Source organism: Apus apus, chromosome 2 (genome assembly GCF_020740795.1).
Source record: "Apus apus isolate bApuApu2 chromosome 2, bApuApu2.pri.cur, whole genome shotgun sequence".
In the NCBI taxonomy this organism is placed as follows: domain Eukaryota; kingdom Metazoa; phylum Chordata; class Aves; order Apodiformes; family Apodidae; genus Apus; species Apus apus.
The window spans coordinates 41216721-41240836 of NC_067283.1; the positions used below are offsets into that span (position 1 = coordinate 41216721).

General features: G+C 36.9%; 1 protein-coding gene across 5 annotated transcripts in view; it reads right to left on the reverse strand.

Annotated features, from left to right (window-relative positions):
* Nucleotides 1-2368: 2368 nt before the first annotated feature.
* The window catches only part of AZI2 (5-azacytidine induced 2), a 28152-nt gene continuing 6404 nt past the window's right edge, over nucleotides 2369-24116 (reverse strand). For 3 of the 5 annotated variants that reach the window (XM_051610079.1, XM_051610078.1, XM_051610080.1), the window contains exons 2-8: nucleotides 20076-20305; nucleotides 17574-17699; nucleotides 17149-17248; nucleotides 15294-15442; nucleotides 12458-12519; nucleotides 9002-9117; nucleotides 2369-5377 (exon numbers count right to left, since the gene is read on the reverse strand). In XM_051610079.1, the coding sequence (XP_051466039.1) occupies nucleotides 4989-5377; nucleotides 9002-9117; nucleotides 12458-12519; nucleotides 15294-15442; nucleotides 17149-17248; nucleotides 17574-17699; nucleotides 20076-20300 (1167 nt within the window). In that variant the 5' untranslated portion in view covers nucleotides 20301-20305 and the 3' untranslated portion in view covers nucleotides 2369-4988. The remainder of the gene's footprint in view (nucleotides 5378-9001; nucleotides 9118-12457; nucleotides 12520-15293; nucleotides 15443-17148; nucleotides 17249-17573; nucleotides 17700-20075; nucleotides 20306-24116) is intronic. The other 2 variants (XM_051610081.1, XM_051610082.1) reach the window with 2 other exon arrangements.

Genomic DNA, 24116 nt, shown 5'->3' on the forward strand with positions numbered 1-24116 from the left:
AACTTGGCAAGTGCCCAGGACACCCACACTTCACACTTGAGATTACGCTTTCAGTGTATTAAAGCTCACTTCAGATTCCTGAGAGAAACCCCCTACAAATATGAAAAGATTTGCCTTCCTAGAGTAAAATGAAACCTCAGAAAAGATGAGTGGCAGTTTGTAATGCCCAGAGTGTTCAAAGAGGAGCGGAACTACCTACCAGTACAGTCTCCAAGTCCTCACTCAGTGATGAATCTGTAAGCCAGAAACCCATTCTGCCTCATATTTAGTACAGCCATACTCCTCCTTAAGTACTTCTGCAAGCCTCAGTTCTCTGCTGGTCCAAAAATGGTCAAATACAGATATACAAGTGCTCCATGTAGTTAAAAAAAAAATCAGCTCAGTGTATCGTTAAGCACCTGGGTTACTTCTTTTAAGGCTTCTCCCCTACATCAAACATCAATATTTGGTCTTTCCCATTAATTACTGCATCTTGTATTGCCTTGATGTTTGAATCACACTGTCTTTTCCATCTGGAAATAGAATGAAACAAATTATGCTGGTCACCGATCTCAGTTCACATCACAACACATTTATTACAGAAAATAATTCGTTATTATTACTTTTAATGGTTCAACTGCTTGTCAGTCTTGGGAATTTGCAACTTGATTGAAGTTAGAGTATACCTTTAATGCTGACAAAAAAAGAGATAGTTTTGGCCACTGTCTTATGGTCACACAATTGCAAGTAGCACACCACTCTTCCTACAGAAAGGGGCAAAAGCCTGACCTTTAGAAGAACAAAGCAATACAAAGAAACCCCCCCCCAAATCCCATGCGTTTTTGTATTCAAACTACCCAAAGCAACAGGGAAACACCACTCTGCAGCCACTGTTCTTCACAGGGTGTGTCTGAGGATCAGAAGACCCTGCAGGCGAGTCAGTCAGGAGCTGGTGCTTTTCAGTCTTCCTTTACCAGGATGCAGCATCTTTTAAAATACAGATGTCTGAGTGTAGCAGTCTCAAAGGCTACTGTGAGGAGTATTTGAAATAAAATGAAATCTGCTTTACATCACCAGGATAGTTCATGTTATACTTATGTGGACTTGAAATGGATGTTGTCTTACTGTCACTGCATCATATGGTTAGTACTGCTTTGGGTTTTTTACAGCTGTAACAGTTTGACAGTGCATCACTGCCAACTGGGGAGTTGGCTTTCTTCAGTAGTTCACAGAAAACTAGTCAGTTGTAAACCCACAAAACTGACATGAAGACTTGAAGTGGTCAGATTTTTAAAAAATGTAAAATGAACCAAATACTGCACGTTTACATGTGAGTTAGGAGAAGTCTAGTTCTCCAAACATCCAAATACATACTCATCAGCTCACCATATCCTCACTTAAATGTGCAAAATAGCAACCTCCTGTTGCCCTAGAAGCTGTCTGCCGTTTCTGTTAAATGGGACTGGTGCCCTCTTAAATTAAAAACTGTCAAATCTGTTGATCAGGTGACATTTTTAAAATGTTCAAAGTTTGCATTCAGGTTATTTGTCTCATTTAACATACGTATTTGAGGGCTTCGGTCCTTTATGCAATGTTATGGGTTTATGTAACAAATGCATGTGTGCCCACAAAACAGCAGAACCCCATTATTACAGCTACTTCTGCATTTAATTTGCTGTCATTGTGATGAAAAGCTTTCACTCCTGAAAAATGGAAAGAACACTGTAAGCCACTAGGGGCAGGGATTTAAATGACTTTTCCATCTTAAGTGAAAATGAATGTATGCATCAGACCAACAGAGTGCTTCACCAGCCAGCTAGCTTCCAAATAACTTCAAATCTGGGGACTTCCTTTTCAAATGTTACAGTTTGGCCACAGCAACCAGTGATTGGATTAGAGATGCTGCTGACACAAACTCTCCATGGTCCTACCCTCCTCTTTCAGGTATCTGCAGTTCTTCTGAAGTCCCTCTCAGCAAGCATCACTGCTCCCCTTCTCCAGTATGGAAAGCAGCACAGAAAATAAATAAAGAATCAAAGGCAAAGCCCACAAATTCTTAGGCACTGCAGACAGAAGCTTACTTTGAAGTTTCCCTGTCACCCAGGACAGGTGACCTGGAACTTTTTGACACAATTAGTCAAACCATAGGAACACACTGTATGTAGCTTAAGGTAACAAAGTCCTTCAGGTTTCAATAGCCAAGAGAATACTTTTCCCAGAATACACAGAAGCAGTCTACAGAGAATGTCTGGTCTTTTTCCTCAACACGGGAGAATGAAGCTCAGCCATAATTGTTTCTATTTGGAATGACCTTTATGCACAATCAAGAAACTAAAACGGAGTAAAAAATTTGGTGCCAAATACTGAAAAGATTTAGAAGTGAAACCAATTTCAAACAAAAATAAATTTATTTTAAAACTTACACAGTAGAATTCCTTCATTGCACAAATAAAAGTATTAATCATGTTGATGTCTGCTGGATAATACATTACTTAAAAAAAAAACAACAAACCCTCTCTAAAGCTGAGGTAGGAAACCCCAAAAGTAAGCTATATTAAAACTAGATACCCTCTAGCTTATGCAGCCACATGAGAAATGTTCTCTGCTGCTTTGTTATTACACAGGTAGTTGGTTCTATCAGCTAAAGCCCAGTGACGTGGATTTGTTTTATGCATAATGGGTTTTGTTCTATTACTTTCCAAGAGATTGTACTCCCCTGAGTCAGCCGTGTTCATTGGTCAGAATAAATTCCAGCATCTGACACTATTTCCATTAATCACAGACAAGCCAGTATACGTGAGCAAGATCATAGATAAAAACTATCTGGCGAGTGGGATACTCACACATTATTTATGTATGCTGTTCACTAATACAGTAGAAGGTATCTGGAAAGCATTTTTTCAACTTCGATAGACAAACTGAAAAAGGAGAAGATGGGCATCATATCAAGTACTTACTCCACAGGGAAGAAGGTGTCTGGAACCACACAGATCATGTAGCAGCACCTTGGTAACACTTCTACAGCCTATCATTACTAGGGCTACACTACAGTTACACATTCCCCATGTATTTGCAAGTAATTTTAAGATAATTTGTTACTAAACAGCTGTGAAATTATTTTTTATTACACTAATTTAATCTGGACCCGTTAAGTTGGATACCTCACCTACCTATTACAAGTTAGATCATAGAATCATAGAATCATAGGGGTTGGAAGGGACCTCGAAAGATCATCTAGTCCAACCCCCCCACCAGAGCAGGGTCACCTAGAGTACATCACACAGGAAGGCGTCCAGGTGGGTTTTGAATGTCTCCAGAGAAGGAGACTCCACAACCTCTCTGGGCAGCCTGTTCCAGTGCTCTGTCACTCTCACAGTAAAAAAATTTTTCCTGATATTCACACTGAACCTCCTCTGCTCCAATTTGTATCCATTACTCCTTGTCCTATCACTGGTCATCACTGAAAAAAGCTTAACTCCATCTTCTTGACACTCACCCTTTATGTCTTTGTAAACATTGATGAGGTCACCCCTCAGTCTCCTTTTCTCCAAAATAAAGAGACCCAGCTCCCTCAGCCTTTCCTCATAAGGGAGATGTTCCACTCCCTTAATCATCTTTGTGGCTCTGCGTTGGACTCTTTCAAGCAGTTCCCTGTCCTTCTTGAACTGAGGGGCCCAGAACTGGACACAATACTCCAGATGCGGCCTCACCAATGCAGAATAGAGGGGGAGGAGAACCTCTCTTGACCTACTAACCACACCCTTTCTAATACACCCCAGGATGCCATTGGCCTTCTTAGCCACAAGGGCACATTGCTGGCTCATGGCTCATGATACCATGATCTAAAATACAATGCATTTTCTTCAAGCTATGGAGCAGTCAAGGCATTTCACTTACCCTGATGTATTAAGCCAGATATGAAGCAGAACAGTTAAAAAAAAAAAAAAGCTTAAATTGTATGTGTCTAAAATTTTTTTTGCCTTCAAAGGAAAAAACAAATAATACTAGTAGGACATCCAAAATTCATAAAGCAGGCAGTTGCAATTCAAATAACTTTAGTTCTTAATGGCATATTAAAGATACCACAAAAATACTTCTTATGTGTGTCAACAATGCTACAACACTTAAGTCAGATGAAATTAAGGCTTTGTTTCTTTAATAAAAGTTAGTAGCCTTCACCACCAACCAAAGTCAAGGTTCCAGTGCTGTGCAAAGGAGGCACAATAAAGGTAACTGCACCGTGGGCAGGATGACTCTGTGGCAGGCACCACTGTGCACAGAATTAAATCTGTTTCCTACAGCATAAACTGAGGGAAACAAGCTGAACATCCAGGATTCACAGTGTTCAGCAACATTATTTAGGATCCTTTCTAATTCACAATAAGGCCTAAAATGGTGCAATCTAAACAGGGTAGCCAAACAGTGATTTTTCACTTGCCACTATCTAATATAAATAACGAAAAAAAAAAAGAAATCTCACCTTTCTTGGTTAAAAAAGACATTAAAATGCATTTCTAAATCAGAGGAAACAAACTTAATTAAAAGCAAGAAGGGAGAGAGAATCCAAATCTTCATTTTGTCTAACTGAAAAAAACAAAATGTCAAAATATAAGGTCAGAACTGTTACAGGTTTTAACACAGGATACCAAGAATTTTCTTGATAACATACAAATAGCAAACAAATACAGAACTGGATTATTTTGTTTTATTCCAAGAACTCACGTTTCAGTGTCATCTTCTGCAAACATATGCCATTTGCAGTACACAACTATCTAGGACCCATGCCAGATTTCTTTATATTTACATTATACCAGCACAGCTTTAACTTCAAGGAACTTGCTCCTGTTTTACAGCAGAGGAAGACAAAGCTTTCTGTTTCAAAGCTAGAATAAAAAAAAAAAGAATAAAAGGATATTTCAAGCAATTTGTTTTCCCTCTTTAGAAGTTCAAGTGTTAAGGTGCCTATTCAGAACCATTCTAAAAATTGCTCTGTTCATTCTAAAAATTGTTTAACTCTTGTGCAGACAGTTTTGATTACACTGATCCAGGTAATCTGCTGGACAGTTTAACAAGGTTGTTTTATTTTTTATTTCCCAAAACACATTCTCATTAGGCTTTGGAGGACTTGGGAATACCCAGGAATTATCTTCCAGAGAGCTCCTTCCAAAAGAATGGTGATCCTGAAACATTCTGCTATCAACTGAAACGTGTCTCTCATCTGTCCATGCTTGTAGAGTCACCCTTTCAGATGGGGTTTTTCCAACTCTTGGCAGCGGAGGAGACACAGGATTGCAGAACACTTGATCGTTCTGTGAGAGTTTTTTGTAGACTACTCCAGGTGTCAAATTCGGCTTTGAAATGTTCAAATCAACACGTTGGACCGGTGAAGTAGAGGCAGCTGCAGAAAGACAGAAAAGATTTTAAAATTACATTACTTAGTGCATTCTTTATATACTCCAAACATACTACAATATAGCAGGTACATTAAGTCCAGTGTTTTCAGACTGTATTTTACTTCAGTAACTACATACCAACTGAATGTACTAAATCCCTGATTTGGCAAGAGAAACCAGAGATCCTGAAATCACAGTGTCTAGAGTACACCCAACATCAAGGAAACCAACTCCAAGTTCAGCAGCAATGCATCCCAACAAAAAGGATGTCAGGCAAAAACACCAGGAGGCCTGCATGTATGAACAAGGAGCTCCTGGCAAACACAAAAAGGAACCTAAAGAGGGTGGTAGCAAGGACAGGTATCCTTGGAGAAATACAGAAAAATTATCTGAGCAGCCAGGGATCAGGATAGGAAAGTTAACACCCTGAAAGAATTAAATCTGGCCAGGGACATCAAGAGCAGCAAGAAAAGCTTCTATAGGTATCTCGGTGAGAAAAGGAAGAGTAGGAAAAACATGGGCCCTCTTCAGAAGGAAACAGGAGACATGGTTACCCTGGATAAGGAGAAAGCTGAGGTTCTCAATGACTTTTTTGCCTCAGTCTTCACCAGCAAGTGCTCAAGCCACACCACCCAAGTCACAGAAGGCAAGAGCAGGGACTAGAAGAAGGAGGAACCAGCCATGGTAGGAGGAGATCATGTTCAAGACCACCTAAGGCTCCAGAAGATGCATACAAATCCATGGGATGCAATCGTGCATCCTGAGGGAACTGGCAGATGAAGATGCCAAGCTGCTTTCCATCGTATCTGAGAAATCACGGCAGTCCAGTGAAGTCCTCACTGATTGGAAAAGGGGAAACATGACTCCCACTATTAAAAAGGAAAAAGGCGACCCAGAGAACTACAGGCCAGTCAGTCTCACCTCTGTGCCTGGTAACATCATGGAGCAGATTCTCCTGGAAGCTGGAATAGCAACTGATGTCATCTATCTGGACTTGTGCAAAGCATTTGACATTGTCTCGCGTCACATCCTTGTCTCGAAATTGGCAAGAAATGGACTTGATGAATGGACCACTCAGTGAATAAATAATTGGCTGGATGGTCACACTCTAAGAGCTGAGGTCAATGGCTTGATGTCCAACTGGAGATCAGTGACAAGTGGTGTTCCTCAAGGGTTGGGATTGGGTCCAGCGTTGTTTAACATAGTTGTTGGTGACATGGACATTAGGATCGAGTGCACACTCAGCAAGTTTGCTGACGACATCAAACTGTGTGCATTCAGCATACTGAAGGGAAGGGATGCCATTCAGAGGGAGCTTGACAGGCTGGAGAGGTGAACATGTACAAACCTCATTAAGTTCACCAAGGCCAAGTGCAAGGTCTTGCACATGAGTCAGGGCAATCCCATGCACAGTTACAGGCTGAGGAGAATGGATCGAGCACAGCCACAATGAGGACTTAAAGGTGCTGGTTAAGGAAAAGTTCAGTATGAGCCCACAATGTGCACTTGCAAACAAGCCAGCTGTGTCCTTGGCTGCATCAAAAGCAGCATAACCAGGTCAAAGGATGCAATTCTCACCCCCTGCTCTGCTCTCGTGAGACCCCATCTGGAGTACTGTGTCCAGTTCTGGAACCCTCAACACAGGAAGGACATGCAGCTGTTGTAGCAAGTTCCACAGGAGGCCAACAAAGATGATGAGTGGGCTGGAGCACCTCTCCTATGAAGACAGGTTAAGAGCTGGGGCTGTTCCACCTGGAGAAGAGAAGGCACCAGGGAGAGCTTATAGAGGCCATCCAGTACCTGAAGGGGCCTACAGGAAAGCCAGGGAAAGGCTGTTTACAAGGGCATGTAGTGATAGGACAAGGGGTAACGGCTTTAAGTTGAAAGAGGGTAGATTTAGATTAGACATTAGGGAGAAATTCTTTAGTGTGAGAGTGGTGAGACACTGGAACAGGATGCCCAGGAATGATGTGGATGCCTCCTCCCTGGAAGTGATTAAGCCAGGTTGGATGGGGCTTTGAGCAACCTGGCTTAGCAGCAGGTGTTCCTGCCCATGCAGCTTTAAGGTCCTTTCCAACCCAAACCATTCTAAGATTCTATGATTTTTCTATAAATACAAGTATTCATAAGTGTGGCTGACAAGCAAGGTAAACAAAAAAAGTGATTAAAAAAAATATTTTTCATTTCTGTCAAACCTTTCCACTCTTACATATTCTGAAAAATTACTGTAAAAAGCCTACAGAGCAAAGGGTAGAAATCCATTGCTTCCCAATAATAATACCTTTTATAGGTAATGCCTTTTATAGGTAATATTTATAGGTAATAATAACTTTTATAGCTGTGGATGTAAACCAGCAGAAAATCAGACTGTTCAACAGGTTGGAGAAGAGAAAAATCAGTACTCGTGTAGTGGCAAAACAGGCAAGTCCACATTAAAAATAAGGAGAAAAAGACACTGCATGATCCCATCAAACCTTGACAGATTTAAGGATAAAAACTCATTCAGTTACTCTTTCTCTGCTGAAGTTGTTTGATACATGTGTCTTAGTATCATAGGAGTGTGGACTCACCTGGTAACAGTACAAACAGGTCTACAAAAATGTGTTGATAGTTTACCAGCCAAGGACCAGAGAGTGATCATTAATTACTGCTGGCCACAGACAGCGGCAGTGATTGACCTGGAGGTGAATCCTATCATTATCTCACTGAGCCAAGCAAAGCTGTTTAGAAACAAAATGTCTTGATTTTGCACTGGATAGGGACATCAGAGACTGTCACTAATATATTGTAACCAAGTTCACCATCTTTCACCTGCATCTTCTGTATTCTGAACAGAGTAAATACCACAATGGACGTGAGCAGAAAACAAAGGACATAAACACTGTGATAAACAGTCAGACTAACAGTCAGGCCCCACCAGAGTACAAAGGCTCTCTTGCAAAGCATTTGGTTTGAGAGAAACATAGGTATGAAACAGAAGAACCACCTGATGAACTGCTCACAGAAATTATATATATTTTATGTGGATATTGTGTTTCCCTTAATTATTTGCAAAGCAGCAGCAGAAATAAGGCAGTTTTGCAGCCTCAGTATTTGACATTCAGAAAATATCATCTTGCAGAGCATTTTGCTAGAAAAGACAACTTTTCTGAATGCCAACATAAAAAAATATGCAAATATAAGGTAATTCCAGTCTATTAAAGTCTGATTTCTAAATGTTGCCACGTTAATACTTTATATATTCTATAGTAGGGAAATAAGACTGTCTGCAAAAAAGATTCCCCCCCCCAATATGAAGTAGTTGTGGTAAAAGGTCAAATACGAGTAAACTTAACACCTCAGCCTTGTGCACATAAGCAACACTTGACTGAGAAAAAAGCCACAAGGGGAACGGAATACAGTACTGAAGAAAAAACACATCAGCAACACCTTTATGTGTGAAGTTGACCAGTATGAGACAGAAGCAAAAGCAGAAAATGGGTAGGCTGGAACCATAATATATAGCCTAGCTTATCAACTTCAATTGATGAGATTCTGATAAGATATGATAGCTAGTTTCTTTTTAAAATGGTACGGCTTGAATCAACGGTTTGTGTTTGTAAGGTCTGTTGCTGCAAACACTGACTTGCCTTTCTTGGTCACTGTTGGGTTTGTTTTCAGTTTTCGTAGAACCTCAGCCTGTATGTCAGTCACTAGGCGCAAATTAGACATTTCTCTCTTCAGTTCCCAGTATGCTTGTTGTACACTTTCAAAACAAAGAACAATTAAAAGTTAAGTGATTGCCATCTCTAAAGCACCGTTGTGCCTATTAACATGTTTATCAAGCATTAACTATTAAAAAACTATTTCTGCTTCATATACATTGCCAGTTTTACTAGAGAACCATAATTAAAAACGTAGTGAGCACTGCCAATAATGATCTTCAACTGATGGACCCTTGTATATTTTATTTAATTCTTGCACATTAGAATATATAATGTATTACATATTAACATACTAGGCAATAGTAATGAATTCAATTTCCCCAAATGGAAAGAAATATGAAGCATATCATCCAGTTTCATTATTTGAAACTAACCATCTTACCATTAAATTAGTAATCTCCAAGGAACACTTTAAAAAAAAAATATATTAAATGGACACTAGACTGCAAACAAGTACAGTATTATCTGTGAATGACTCCTGATAAATGACCACACACACCATCATATGTTATGATCCTAGTAATGTTAATTGATCATAATTTTAAATATTAAACCACAATCAGTATTTGGATCTTTACAGGATTAATCTTGCTACAATAAATTTAGTTCAGATACCCAAAATCCCACTGGAGCACCCCCACACAGACCAAACTAAAATATACAACATGCTGTTTCAAGTAATCTCATTTATGTTAATACACTGCCTTAACAGACAGTGTAAAAAATAGCAACCTAATTAATTGTCTGAAAAGACAGCGTAATATGAGAAATGTATTTAGCAACAGCAGCACTGTTCCAACACTGAAGTTTCAGGTTAATAGCTGGTGAGATAAATCAAGAACCAAGATCCATAAAATTCAGCATCACCATGTTTCTTGATAAAATTTTAAGCAAAAGCTCACTGAACATCACATTTATGTTGATTAATAATTACTGTTCAAAGACATAAGGATGCAGTTACTTCAACTTAAATACAAAATCAATTAATTCATGTTTTTTTAGTGCTTAACATGCTACTAAAGCACATTTATTGAGGAAAAAGAACATGGATGAGTTCTCAGAATATTTCTCTCTTCTCAGTATGTTCACCTAAAAGATGCTTATTTGAAAACAGTTCAGTACCTCAAACCATTTCCGAGATGACTAAGAACTTCTAAGCTGTAAAACAACTATATTTTCAAATATGTATATATACAGATTTTCATCCCTCTAAAACAGCTATTTAGGATCACTCCTGCATGACATTTATCAGACATGAATGTGTTCAAAAGCATTCTGTGAAACAGCTATTAATCTGTTCCGCAAGTTAACTCTAAGAGAGTTCCCTTAAAACAAAGGCATTAAACTTGCTTCTATGTATTGTTCTATGTATTTCCCCAGAATACAAAAGTTCAGAATCAAAAACTCTGTTACAAGCCAGAGGCAGCTGAGTTCAATAGGTAATGTATTAGGTATCGGCAATTCTGATAGACAGAAAGCTAAAATTTTCAGAAGTGGTTATTTCAAGAACTTCAGCTAAACCTTTTTACTGAAGATTCCTTTTGGCTCTTTGAGCTTTTAAAGACATGACAACTTTAAGATTGATATGGGAATGACTCTTCATTTATTCATGTGTTTTGGTCTCAAAAATTAGGTTTGTTAACTTCAGTTACATTGAAACAGAACAGTCCAATATTTAATTATGTTTATATATAAAGTGCTAAACCTAAGACCAGCTCAGTGTCTGCCACCAACTAGAAGGAAAATACTTAGATAAATTTTGTAATGTGCAATTGGCACTTTTAAAAGCATCTTGCAACGGGATAGAGGTACCAGAATTTCACTTAAATCACACACAATATATTGTAACTGTTTTTGTGGATACTGATCTAAAATCCCAATGCAAAGCCTAGTTTTCAGGAAATTTTCAACTGAAAACCAAGAATTCTGCATGCTCAGAAGCCTACCCTGTACTGCCTTCTAACATGTAATATAAACCTGGAATATGAGAGTCTATCTACATCTACAACAAAGCAGATTCACAAACCAGGAAGTTCAAGTCAGACTTGCAGGCTGCTGACAAATAAGTTAACTAGCTCAAATGCCTCTATTTCCCATAAGGAGCAGGATTGCTTGCTAAAACAAATGTTTAATGTGGGAGGCTTTTCAAATGTTTTCCCACTGAGTTTTGGATAGGCTTACGTATTCAGTACATATTACATATTTGTTATTTACGTCACATTACAATAAACACTATGCAGTCAGTGCATACGCTAAATCAGATGGTTGCTTTGCGTTATACATCTGTTCCAGATGATCAGAGAGATAACTGCTTTACCTTGTGATAACACCTTTTTTTCAGGCGTGTAAGACTTGACTATGAAGCTCCAGCAGGAACCACACGAAAAAGTGTTAGCGAGTTAGCCATCCAGTCAAGGTGAAAGGTGAAAGTGTAATTTGTGTATAATATGTATAATATTATCATCATTATGCCAGAGAACATGTGAAAGGAAATATCTGTGCTCTTTTCTTTCAGTGACTGACTTCCTTTCCCATCTCTTCGACAGCCAAGTAAGCAACAAGGTATGAGGCTAAACAACCTGTCATTATGAAGGACAACTCTTCCCTCTTGTGGAAAATGGTGTTAGTGCACAAAGAGGCATAACTGGGTAAGAGAGGCAGTATTTCATTTGTGCAAGACAGAACATTTGGGAACTTTCATGCATTCATTAATTGTTCTTTTGCATAAAAAATTCAAGGATATATATACTTTCTAATACAGCACACAGGAGCAAGACAGGATAATATAGGAGCTTCTATTGTAAGCACAACTGTGCTTTAAATACTGTAAAATGAGAACAAATGCTTTCTGATATGTAAGCCTTTTTCTGGATCACTGGTATTTGTTTTTGAATAGGTCACACAATGGTTCCTCAATATAAAAAAAAAAATCCTTTAAAATGTCTTCTAGTAGAAATATTATTGCACTGCACTAAGTAAGAATGTGTCTTTCAACACTATACAAGAGATGTAAAGCCATCACCTATGCAAAGAAAAAAACATCCTCATACACAGAATATACATATATAATATTCTATAGCTGGGATAAGAATTGGAAATTTTTCTACCACCTCCTCAAGTCAAATAATTATTAAAAAGCTGATTTTTAAATCCAAGTTAATTTAACTTCATTTTCTGTACAATTATATTAAGATGGAAAGGTTTTCCTATCATCATCATCATCCTGAACTACTAAAATGGTATTGCTAAATCAGTATACCTGGACTTGAAATTAGATAATGTAATTTGAAATAACAGATTTGAACAGGCTGCAAGAATATTTACTTGTTCAAATAACTCTCTCTCAGTAAACTAAAAATAAACCATGGAAGATTTTCATACCTCTGGATGTCTCTTCTGTGAAGGTGGTCTCCATTTGATTGACTTTCTTCTTGAGCCTGGTCCTGCATAACAGAGTCAGGAAAAGATAGAGAAGCAATGATATTATTTCACATCTTCTATCTGAAAATACTGCAGTGAAACTACAAGTTCACTAATATTAAAATCCACAGGTAAAGTAGTCTTCATTTGTGTTGGCAGCAGTGGTTTTCACCATGGACATTAAGGCTTCTACTAAGAATTTCCACTTTAAGATGCTTAATTACCTACTTTTATGAAAATATTGCTCAACCACCATAATTTTTTTTTTTTACATACCTGAGCTCTTAGAATTCATTATTCTTTTTAAAGTAAACATTGAGAAGGGCTTTTTACTTCCATTTTAAAAAAGTAATGAGCCTTCTCTTGTTCTTTTCCTGCCCCAGTATATAAAGACCTTGAAATTAAACTATTTCAGTATATATTTACTTCTCAAAGTTATTTTTTATGATACAACATAATTTATTCCTTGAGTCTGCAAGATTGCTTTAAATTGTGAATACAAGCAGCCTCACTGAAGTTCACAGGACTGTTTATCAAATCAAACATTGGGCTTACTTCCTTAGCCATGTATCTACTAGACCATTACCTGTGATGAGTTCCCATTCATCTCTCTTCCCTTTATGTTCCCTTCCTAATACTGTTTCCTCTACCCAAAGCTGTTATGAATTTAATATCAGTTACTGTGGCTTCATGATGGCCTATATATATTGACTAGTTACTTGAAATGTAATGTATGCACTGTATTAACCGCAATGCAAAACTCAAATAATAAAATCTAAAAATAGAAAAAAAATAGAAAGCATACTTGCCAAAGGTATTAAATGTCTGAAAATTCTAGCTAATATAGTTTAAAACAGTATTAATGAAGATACCAGCTGGGTTTGAAACAATGCTGACTTGTCATTGTGCGTTGATCACATTTCCCTGTATTCCACCTGACAATTTTTCTCTCTCCTGAAGGCCCTCCCACCACCACACCATCAGATTCAATTTCATAGTTAAAAAACACCTAAGCAGTTGCACTGTATTACCCCATGTTTGGAACCTTGTACCTTTTAATTTCCCATATGAAGCAATAACCAGAATAAAGAAGAAATTTTTTATTTTATATATATATATATATATATATATATATATATATATATATAAAAAGAAGCTGTTCCTTGTATTTGTTTTTGCATAAAAAGCTGCTGGTATAAGCATTATTTAAAGTGCCACGACTAGTATTCTCTATAACTGCTATTTATTCTGTTCTTTCTAGCAACATTCCTTCTCACAATCCAATCTGCAACCTTCAATTATGTATATAGCTGCTACTCTATTCTACAGAGCTACCTGAAGTCACCTGAATTGCATATCAGTTACAGTAATTCTTCAGAAGTTACAAGGTATTAAAGTACCTATAAGAATTCTAGATAGAAGTGAAACCAACAACAGTAAGAGAAGTAAACACCTCACCCTCCTCTCAGATAATGCTCTTCATCCCCACCTAGTGGAGAAAACACAGGCTAAACCTGAGACAAGACAATCAATACATGTCTGCCTGTCCCTCTGAAAACGAGGAGCATGGCATGACAGCAGCACATCTGTAGAGACACATTCGGTGCTGAGAACCCAACACCCCAACTATATATGCTTTGAAGGCAGCAGAGGAGAAGGACTCAACTGCAGGCTAGCTCTAGTCTGGTCCCTAAAGGCCCAGGAGAGGTTGGGGTGCATATTCTTAGTTTCATCCAGAAGGAATCCAGTTCCAATACTCCTGACTGCTCTGTAATGCAAGGCACTGTAGACAGTGGTGATTCAGGAGATGTGCTTTTGAAGCACATTTCTGTAGTAATGCAAATATGCCCATAAGAAAAAGAGCCAAGGAAACATTTCCAAATTTTATAAAATCTTGTATGAAGGCAAGATGATGACCATGCAAGGATTCTATCTGCAAGTCTTACATACCCTAAATATTGGCTCAGTCAAATATTGTGTGACTCAAGATTACATAGTCATAATTATTAATGATCATAAGAAACCTACACTAGTCTGCTTCTTAAAATAATCACATTTAAATAGTTTAAATTTATTGTGTAACTTCAATGTTACCGAAGAGTCCTACAGACTCTGTACCTTTTATCCTGTAGAGCAGTAAGCATAAACTAGGCATTTTTTTTTAACCTTAATGCATTTTATTTCTGTTAAACTATCTTAATATTATTCTTGAGATCCTATCCACATCTACATTACATGAGTCCCTCAAAACAGACTCTTGCCTCAGATTAAAGGGGGTATAGCAAGATTCCACAAACCAAAAATCCACCTTCCTGACAAGCTAAAACTACCCTAAAGGAAAGGGCTAGAGCTCCTTAAACACAGTTTATGGTATCTTTTAACATAAGCATTATATTGTTTTAAAAGAAAAAAAACAACAACAAAATTTTGTTTTCTAAAAAAAAAAAACCAAAACCAAAAAACCAACAACCCAAACTTTCTAAGAAGTCTAGCTCAGGACAACTACCTGCATAGAACACAACAGTCTGATCACCTAGTAAGAAGAAAATGTAAAGCTTTATTTTCTGTTCAGGAGCAATGGCTGGAAAATTTCACCTATGTAAGGGTACTATTTCCAAGACACAAGCTAATCTATGAGAATACTTAAGGTTAATTTCACTGGGATGTTAATATTCCACTCAATTACATACTTTATATCTCTTTGTTTACTCTGCATTTTGCTTGAACAAGGGTTTTAAAATAATGCTATAAATCAGTCAGATCTATTAATACAAAACATCCTTAAAAATAAAGATACCTTCTGCTTGGCTTTTTGCAACTCCTTTCTGAGACTGTTGCACTCTTGCTTGAGGCTTTCTATATCCTGTTCCAGACTATGCACTTTCAGGTCACTGTTGAGCTTCTCTATTTCCCAGCTGGACTGAGTACAATTCATATTTTTTATCACTGTAAAAACACAAGCAAGACAATCGGATTTCAGTCTCAGTTCAAGAAATGTAACTCAAAATGTGAGGCTGCACATTAACCAGCTCATGTCCTACAAAAATCTACCCTGTACATTCTGAAGAAACTGCAGTCTATGACAACATAGAAATACTAATACAGGTCAAGCTGTAGGCAGAGAAGTAGTATATTTTCTGAGTTCAAAGTATAGAGTCCTGTTTTCCAACAGTGCAGTAGAGATTTTAAATTAAAAAAAATAAGTAACAGCACTGGTAATACAATAATCTGTTAATGGCAAACATGCATGATATACACACCAACTTGCATACTTTTTTTTTTACATGCTTTGCAAACATGATTTTTTTCCGTCTCAGATTTATATCATTACATAATTTACCATAAGTTTTTCCCAAGTTTAGTATTAAGAAGTTCCAAACAGAACTACAAAAGATACAATCAAAAACAAAAGGGTAAAGTCTAAAAGTTATGGAAATCCTCTTACTAGACAGAACAAATTGGCAGTCTCTAGTAAGAAGCAACCTACGATGAACCTAGTATCAAATCAGTAGTAGGACACTAGTTAGACAGCAAGAAAAGAGAGAACATGGCAGAAATAAAACCCCTGAGTCTTCAACTGCATTGTACACTCACTTCTAGACTTAACAATTTAAACAAGCTTAAGCTACACTGATTTTTCCTAAACAAGGTATTCAGAGCTCGCTTATGGGTAAAATTGAGTAGTAAATAAGGTTTGAAATCTCATTTTCAGAGCTCTCTTTATAAACTCTGGACTTCTTACCTCCTTGAACCATGATGTCCTCAACAATACTACTACTACATGTGGTTTGTTCATCTAGGCTTAAAAACCTGTGTGACTGAAGTAGTGTATTACATGCCTGAGGTCCTCTTGGAAAGTAATTCTATTCAAGCACATCAGTACTTAACAAACACTCTTCAAATGACTGCGCTTGTACAGAACAGGAAGTCCAGTCCATGTCTCTAAATAGATGCTAGTATCTTTTTATCTTTTCTTATAACAGTACTAGATATTTTTTTTTCTTCTGTTGTGTTTTATTTTACATACTTATCATCTCTACAGCACTCTACAACAGTAGTTAACAGAAGCTGAATTTGGGCTTTTGGAATTGCCAGGAGACACTGTTTCTTCTTCCACCTTCCAGTGTGCTGTCTACAACCAGTGTCTTTCTATCCTTCCTCATCTCCCAGCTCCTTTAAGTAAATATTGTTGACTGCAACTATTGTACATCCTCTTGTACCTGTCCTATCCCAACAGTGAGACAAAGCACTGCACGCATCATCTGTAGGTACCAGAGGAAAACGTATGGACTGGATAGTGATTGATACTTGAGCATCTATGCCCCCACCCTACTGTGAGGAAAAAGTGGTGGAGTCCAGAGCCATGACCACCAGCCTATTCAACTGTCAGGTTGTACACATTTCTCAAATGATTAAATAATCTACAGTGGAAGAACACAAGAGGCTCAGATATTTACCATGGAGCTCTCTGCCTATAATAATCTAACATGCATGCCTCCATTTAAAAGAATTAACACATACTCAAGCTCACTGCAGTATACTCCTCTCTTACCTAGCCACTATATAGGGCTAAACCTCTTCATTCCCTGAGATCATAATATAACCACTAAAACTAGTCAGCATAGATTTAGATGAAGTAACCAAATGCATACCTTGTTGAGTTTCCACTTCAGTTCTTAGTTGTAACAGCTCTACTTCTTTAGACTGCAACTGTTCATTCAAATTCTTAATGGACTCTGCATTTTCTTTCATCTATTTTCAAGGTGAAAAAAATAAACAAACCACCGTTTGTGAAGCTTTTTTCTATCATGTCTGACAACTCAACTTTTTTTTAATAACAAAACAAGAAAAATATCACTTTGATTTTTTTTAGCATTGGCCTAGCACAGTAATAAAAGTGAGATTTTTAAAGTTGCTATTCCTACATGAAGTATCATCATGTACTTTAAAACCCTAAAGGAGTGATAAAACAAACACCACAGATTGTCAGCAAATAAAATTCATTATCCAGTGAACATTTACTAACTAGGCAGTTTTTATCTAACATGCATTTAAGTCATTAGTTAAAAAGGCATACTATTCTATCCAGTTTGCTTTTCAGACTATCTCGGTCAATGCAGGCCTCTCGATAGGCTTGGTATGCCTTATTTACTTGTTCACGTCCAACTGAGCTGCATTCCTCTTCCAGCCGGGAGCCAAGCAGCTAAAAGTTGAACAGACATAAGAAATAAGAAGATTTGTATGTTACGTTAAAAACTGCAAAATGAAAAAAGTCCAACAGTACAGCCTGCAATGTTAAATTAAAAAATTACATTAATTAAATACATTGATACAGACCAAAGTTTTCTAACAGAAGTGCAACTAAAGCAGTCTACAAATTCTGCAGACTCTAGCCATACTTAATGCTGCCAGCTTACTGCTATGAGTATTTAAAAACCATCCACACATCATGATTACTCACGCTGACAATCCCTTAATCTTATTTTTTCCAGTCTCTAAAGATGTAAAAACTGCTTTTTGGAAACAGATTTAAGCATATAAAGATGAAACATACAGAAAATTCAGAGGAAACTGAACATACTTTTAAAATGACATATAATTTAAACAAAGATTATTTTGTGTGTGTGTGTGTACTTATGTGAAAAAAGCCAAAGCAAAATTACTTTACATGTAACTGTTAACTTCCAGGTCACCACTACCTCATAGTCCACTAAGGCAAAAGACAGGCAAGGGGAAATAGGAACTGCCAAATAGATTGTCAGAAGGAAAGAGGTAGAGTTAAAATATATTCAGTATTTTTATTAAGACAGCAAGAAGAGAAGTCTTACATAAAATTACATCTGTTCATATAGAAAGTTCTAGTTTTGACTAAGTATTGCATTATCCTTTTCATTCTGCTTATCCTGCACACTTGCTTTATAATACTGGGGCATTTTAATACATTCAGTGTACCTAACATAGATATTTGTGACAGATTTATGTATTTTATTAAAAATCAAGAGCCACACAAAAACCCTACAAAACAAAAATAAAATATAATGTATTTATGTTAGATATCTCCACTTTTAGGTGTTTGCTCAAGAGAAAGCCTGGGAAAGCAAGCCATAAAACGGAAGTTTCTGCCCTTTGTTTTCTGTATGGACCCTCAAAGTTAATGTGCTACTCATTTTAAGCCTTGTCCTTTACATTTTCATCCCCCCAAAAAAGCCATTCAGACAGAACATAAGCCTTAACACACTTCCTGGAAGTTTCCATACACTTCAAAATTTAAAACTCAAAGGGGTAACTCCACATGTATTTTTTGCCATACAGGTATACTAGCCATTAACAAAGACTGAAAGTCAGTTCTGTTACTTTAACACTCCAGGCCTTCTCAATGCCCCTCTCTCACATAAACATTTTTACAGTATTAACATTCTAAACGAGAAGTTTTCTTTATGGGAAACTAAGTACCATGTTCAAGACAATTAAGCTGAACCAGGCCAAACCAAAAGACACAAGACTAAAAGGGATTGTCAATGTCAAGTCCTGTTTACTGTAATTTCAAATAACCACATAAAAGATGTTACACTCAGCATGGTTCAGAGAATATTCAGTCTAGAGCTCTACTCCTATTCCCCTCACCTCCACAGGACCTTATATAAAGAAAGTGCTGTGAAAGTTCACCTTTTGACAGAAAGCAAATCCTGTTAAACTAGTCACCAAGAATTCCTGAAGTGTTTCAAAACTGTACCCAGTATGACTCAAGCTCTTCATTCCAACACTACAAAATAACACATACTTCCAGAACTTTGTAAGTAAAGCTCATTGTAAAGAATCACTAGCAGGTACTCAGGACAAAGTCCTAATGAATTTCTCAGCTCTAACTCTAGGATCTAGCTTTCCATCTTGCATTAATAAGAAAGCAATCTATCAAAGTCAAGACATTCTGTGGTATGAAGTCAGTCACTATTGAATGACGGATATACTTTTAACAATAGTATTCCTTAATGGGGTAGAAAAGCCTGTGTCATGGTCAATTTTTAGCTCTAATGAACTTCACTGGACTAAGGCCATGAGAAACTGCATATAAAACAAATTCTTATATTCCTTTCCATTACAGAATTACTGCACCAAAAAAACATCCAGGCAACACCTCAATGTTAAGCACTGCAACTTTGTATTTCTTGTTGAGACTGTATTACCTAGACGTATCCAGATATTCTTAACAACCAATTCTTCCTTATCATTTCGATGCGCTGAGCCCAAGAGATTCTTTAGATAGACAATCACCAGATTCTGATAATTTATAGACTTGGCACCTCACTATTCAACAATATTAAGTTACATGTGCCCAAGATAATAAACACCATAAAGAGGCAGATTAAAACCAGTAATGATCCAATACCGCTTTCTGAATCAAAGCCAGCATCTTTGCAGGGCACTGCTGCATTGCATCACATACATGCTGTAAACAAATAAAACCAAAACCTTTTAACTGGGAAATTATTTTATGTACATATTTTAAATACCTAACCATCTGCTCTGCCATCCAAACAGTAGCTGCTACTAGAAGATGGTAAACTGACCCTTTTCTTACCTTTTCTTCTAGAATTCTCACTCTTTTCTTTAGGAAGGAGTTCTCCTTCTCTGTCTCCTTTAGCCGTTTCTTGATATCTTCATATGCAGTCACAAGTGCAAAATGTGAGGCAACAGACTCATCTCCACTGTAAGAGGGAACAGGAATCTCCCCATCTCTCTTATGAGCACCGTCTGCTTTTTCATGGTTCAAAATACAGATGTCATCCTCTACCAACTCCTCCATGACAGCTGTTAAAAAGACACATATGAGTGAAAAACTTTCACACAGACAAATTCATCAAGAGGTTCAAGCCTGAAAACCTTCCAAAATAATACTGCAGGGTACTTCTGTGAAAGAATGACAAGATTGAATAATTAGGAAATGTATTAACCTTGCAGAAAACTCTTCAAACCCATTTTACATTGAAAATAGACTTGTTAGAAAATAAGCATATATCACTGTTACTTGATAAAAATGTTTTGAGTACATATCAGATTTAAGAGCCCAAAATGAATTTTTATTAAGTTGTAACACTATCCTAGAATTTGGCTGGTACCCAATATTTTAACTCCAAAGGAATATTGTATTAAAGGTTTTGCAAGTCAGCACTGAATAGTAAAAGGTATTAGAGCTACAAGACATTGACTAACTGCTGTGGCTCTTGAGCACAGGTGCCAAAAGGAAGATATTTAATTTGATTAATTTTTTAATGCAAATTTTCCCTAATTTTAGAATGGTCTCTTTAAGGTACACACCCACATTGGTCCTTAAACAGGCTGCATGAGTAACAGCTATTCTTTACTTGATCACAACAGGAAACAACCTGCTGATCAACAATTACAGTAATTCTTGCCTGCAAATATTATGAGAATGAAAACATACTCAGTGACATGATCTGTCTCAACGTGCAGGGAGAAAACTGGCAATAATCAAACCATAAGAAATGTATCATCCTAAAATACTAGACAAATCCATCTAAATGACAAACGCAAATAATTATTTTTTTGTTGTTGTTACATGTTATTTAGGCACAGCAAAACATTCTACAAGAAAATAGCACATACAAAAAACTTTAGATACTTTTTTGAACTTCAGGCCTTAAGGGAATAGCCCCAACAGCATTTTCCTTAACGTTACCAGTTATATGGAACAAGTTTAGGTTTTTTATTTAAAGAAGAAAAAAAAAAAAAAAGGAAAAGACTCATCTCATTCCCATTTAGTTATGCAGAACAAGACTCCTTGCATTCATATGCAATGCTAAAAAATGTTATAAAATAAAGTACCTGATAATATTTCCCCCCCCTGCCCCACAGAAACTACTGATACTACTTCTATGAAAAACAGATTCTGCCTCCCCCCCTGGAATAAATCTTTATTTTCCTGATGATTATCTAATGAACCATCAGAAATGCTGGAATGAAAGAAATTGGCAGAATGAAGACAGTTCAAATTGTATGAAAAATCTGTTTCAACTGACGTGCTCAGCAACACTGCAGGAAAGGCAAGCATCAGCAAGGAAACAAAAAGTCACAATTACTGCCTCTACTGTTTATCTGCTATTTAAAAATCAAGCTAGACTTCCATTTGTTTAACGATACCAAGAGGTAAAGGGATCAACTTCCCTGGAGCGCATCTATGTAGTCAAATGTCTTTCACTGTGCTACCAGTGGAAAAGCTACATGGATTGCAGCATTATGAAGAGCTGTAGTACAGCTACAGCAGAACAGCAGTGCCATTATCACATTTGTCTCAATTTGCTCCAAGCCATTTAGAAAACATGATAAAAAATGGTGACAGCTCATTTATACTAAATAGACAGCAAAGGATTTGCAATAGCAAAAAAAAGACAAAACTACAGACCAAAACTGAAGTCCTTTTAATGGTTATCAGGAGGCAAACTGATGCCTTGCATACTGTTTGATGTATTCCAACAAAACAGCCTAAACTTCCTTTGCCTGTTGCTCTGCATCATGCTTAAGCAGAAAGAGCCCTGCAAAAAAAGGTTTGCTGCCTTTTCATTGCAAGAATGGTATCACTTCATGCACAAAGTGACCCTGACCAAAAGCACTACATCATTCAACTGCATGAACTGATCGAAGAAATTAACTCATTTTGCCTAAGAGCATAACATAGTAGCTTTTCCTTGCCCATTTTACCAAGGGCCCTGCAAGTCTAATCTCCCACCTCATCAAGTTCCAAGAGTTTGCCTTCTCAAGGAAACACATCACATCTCCTTTTCTCTGAACACTAGACTCAAATGTCTACAAGAAAGTGTCAAAGCTTATCCTTACCACTTGAAGAAAGCAGCAAATTCTGTGACCTTGTTCATAAAATGTATCTTTATTTCCACACGTTCCAATAGCTCCTAAACTTGAGCATCATCCATTCCCTATTTCTTGCGTACATCAGTCCCACCAGGAGATGGCAATATGGGAAAACAGGAGACCTCAGAATACAAGACCATATTTATTCTGTATTTTGCTAACTACAACGTACTGCCTTTATGAGCTTCCAAGTAAGACTTAGCATACACAAATACTATTTTATAAATTCAGCTACACACTTTAACCTGCACATTCTAAGAGGACTAGCTACACTGACTTTTTTTTTTTTTACTTGAAAGATCTCCTTTAGCTTATAGGATTAATAAACACTGTTTTTTCTGATGCTGGTGTCTGTCAGCACTGGATGCTGTTCAGAAGACAAGCACATAGTTCCACATAATTCAAAGGAGCTTGTAATACACATTTTTCTAAGTTTCTACAGAAAAGATAACAATTTCAGAAAGATCCAACATACACATTTTTTTACCAATATTACTGCAACTAAGTGATGACAAACTGCATACAAAACTAAACACTCCTTCTCCTAAGAGACAGATGACCAATTAAGACACCTTCCTCTTGGCTGATCCCTTTAAAGAGCAGATCTGATGATGTAAAACTTTGGAGGGGAAGGTGGCAACACACCTTAAACAGGCTTAAGTAAGTGGGATAGTCAGAAGGAAATGTGATTTTTAAACTTTTAACTTCCATTATTAAAAATAAATAGAATTATAATGAAACATGCTTCTTTGTATTGGAAGCTCAACAGCGTCCCAAAAAGGGAAAACCACCACATTATTCACTTTGCATATAATTTATTTTCATCTTTCACGATCTCTACTAACGAAGTTTTAATAATATTCACACACCATATAACACTGCCACAACCACAAAAAAGTGCAGTCATTTCAACTTTACAAGAAATATAATTAAAATCACCATTGTCATTATGTCCAAAAACATGGAAACAAAACCAAGACTTCAGACAAACATCACTTTCAAATACATGGACAGATTTACATAAACTGAAATTTAAATGCCACTGAGCACCGATTTTCTCAGAATTTTAGACCACTGCATGAAGGAAATATAATAACATAATATTTACATTACTCTAACTTTAGCATATGAACACTTTAAAACCATAGTGTAAGACAGAAAAAAAAAAGCTGTTGTTATTTTGAGATTTTCCCCTAACTATTAAAGGACATTTTTTGGCTTTGGAAAGGAGCACTAATTGTGAAACTGAAAGCAATCCATTATGATTTCCAAGATATTTCAGTATGTAATTGTTGGTCAATCTGAAAGGAGGAGTCTTTGCATATTCTAAATAGCTTCCCATTTTCTCCCAAAATTGTTATTCTAAAAACTCACAGAACTTAAAAACCAAACAAAACCACTCTGCAAAAATTGTGATAAATTTACAGAAATAGAAAAAGAATAAGAAAAAAGGCATTTACCAAATCTTAGGTATGAGTTGATACAAAATAATTGTAACAGTTAGCTCTGTTAGTAAGCATGAGCCTGTTGCCTGTGCTTGCTGAATATTCCTTTTACTGCGTATTTCAGGAAGTTTCACATCCTTCAGTCTGCACAACTATATGATAGATGTTTCCTAAGAAACGCCTTCTGTATTAGGTGCCTGATGACACAAGTGTAAGTTATAACATATGCACCACTAACTGCAGTATACATTAGTGAGCATGAGGAAAAAGTTGCATTAGAAAAATTTGAG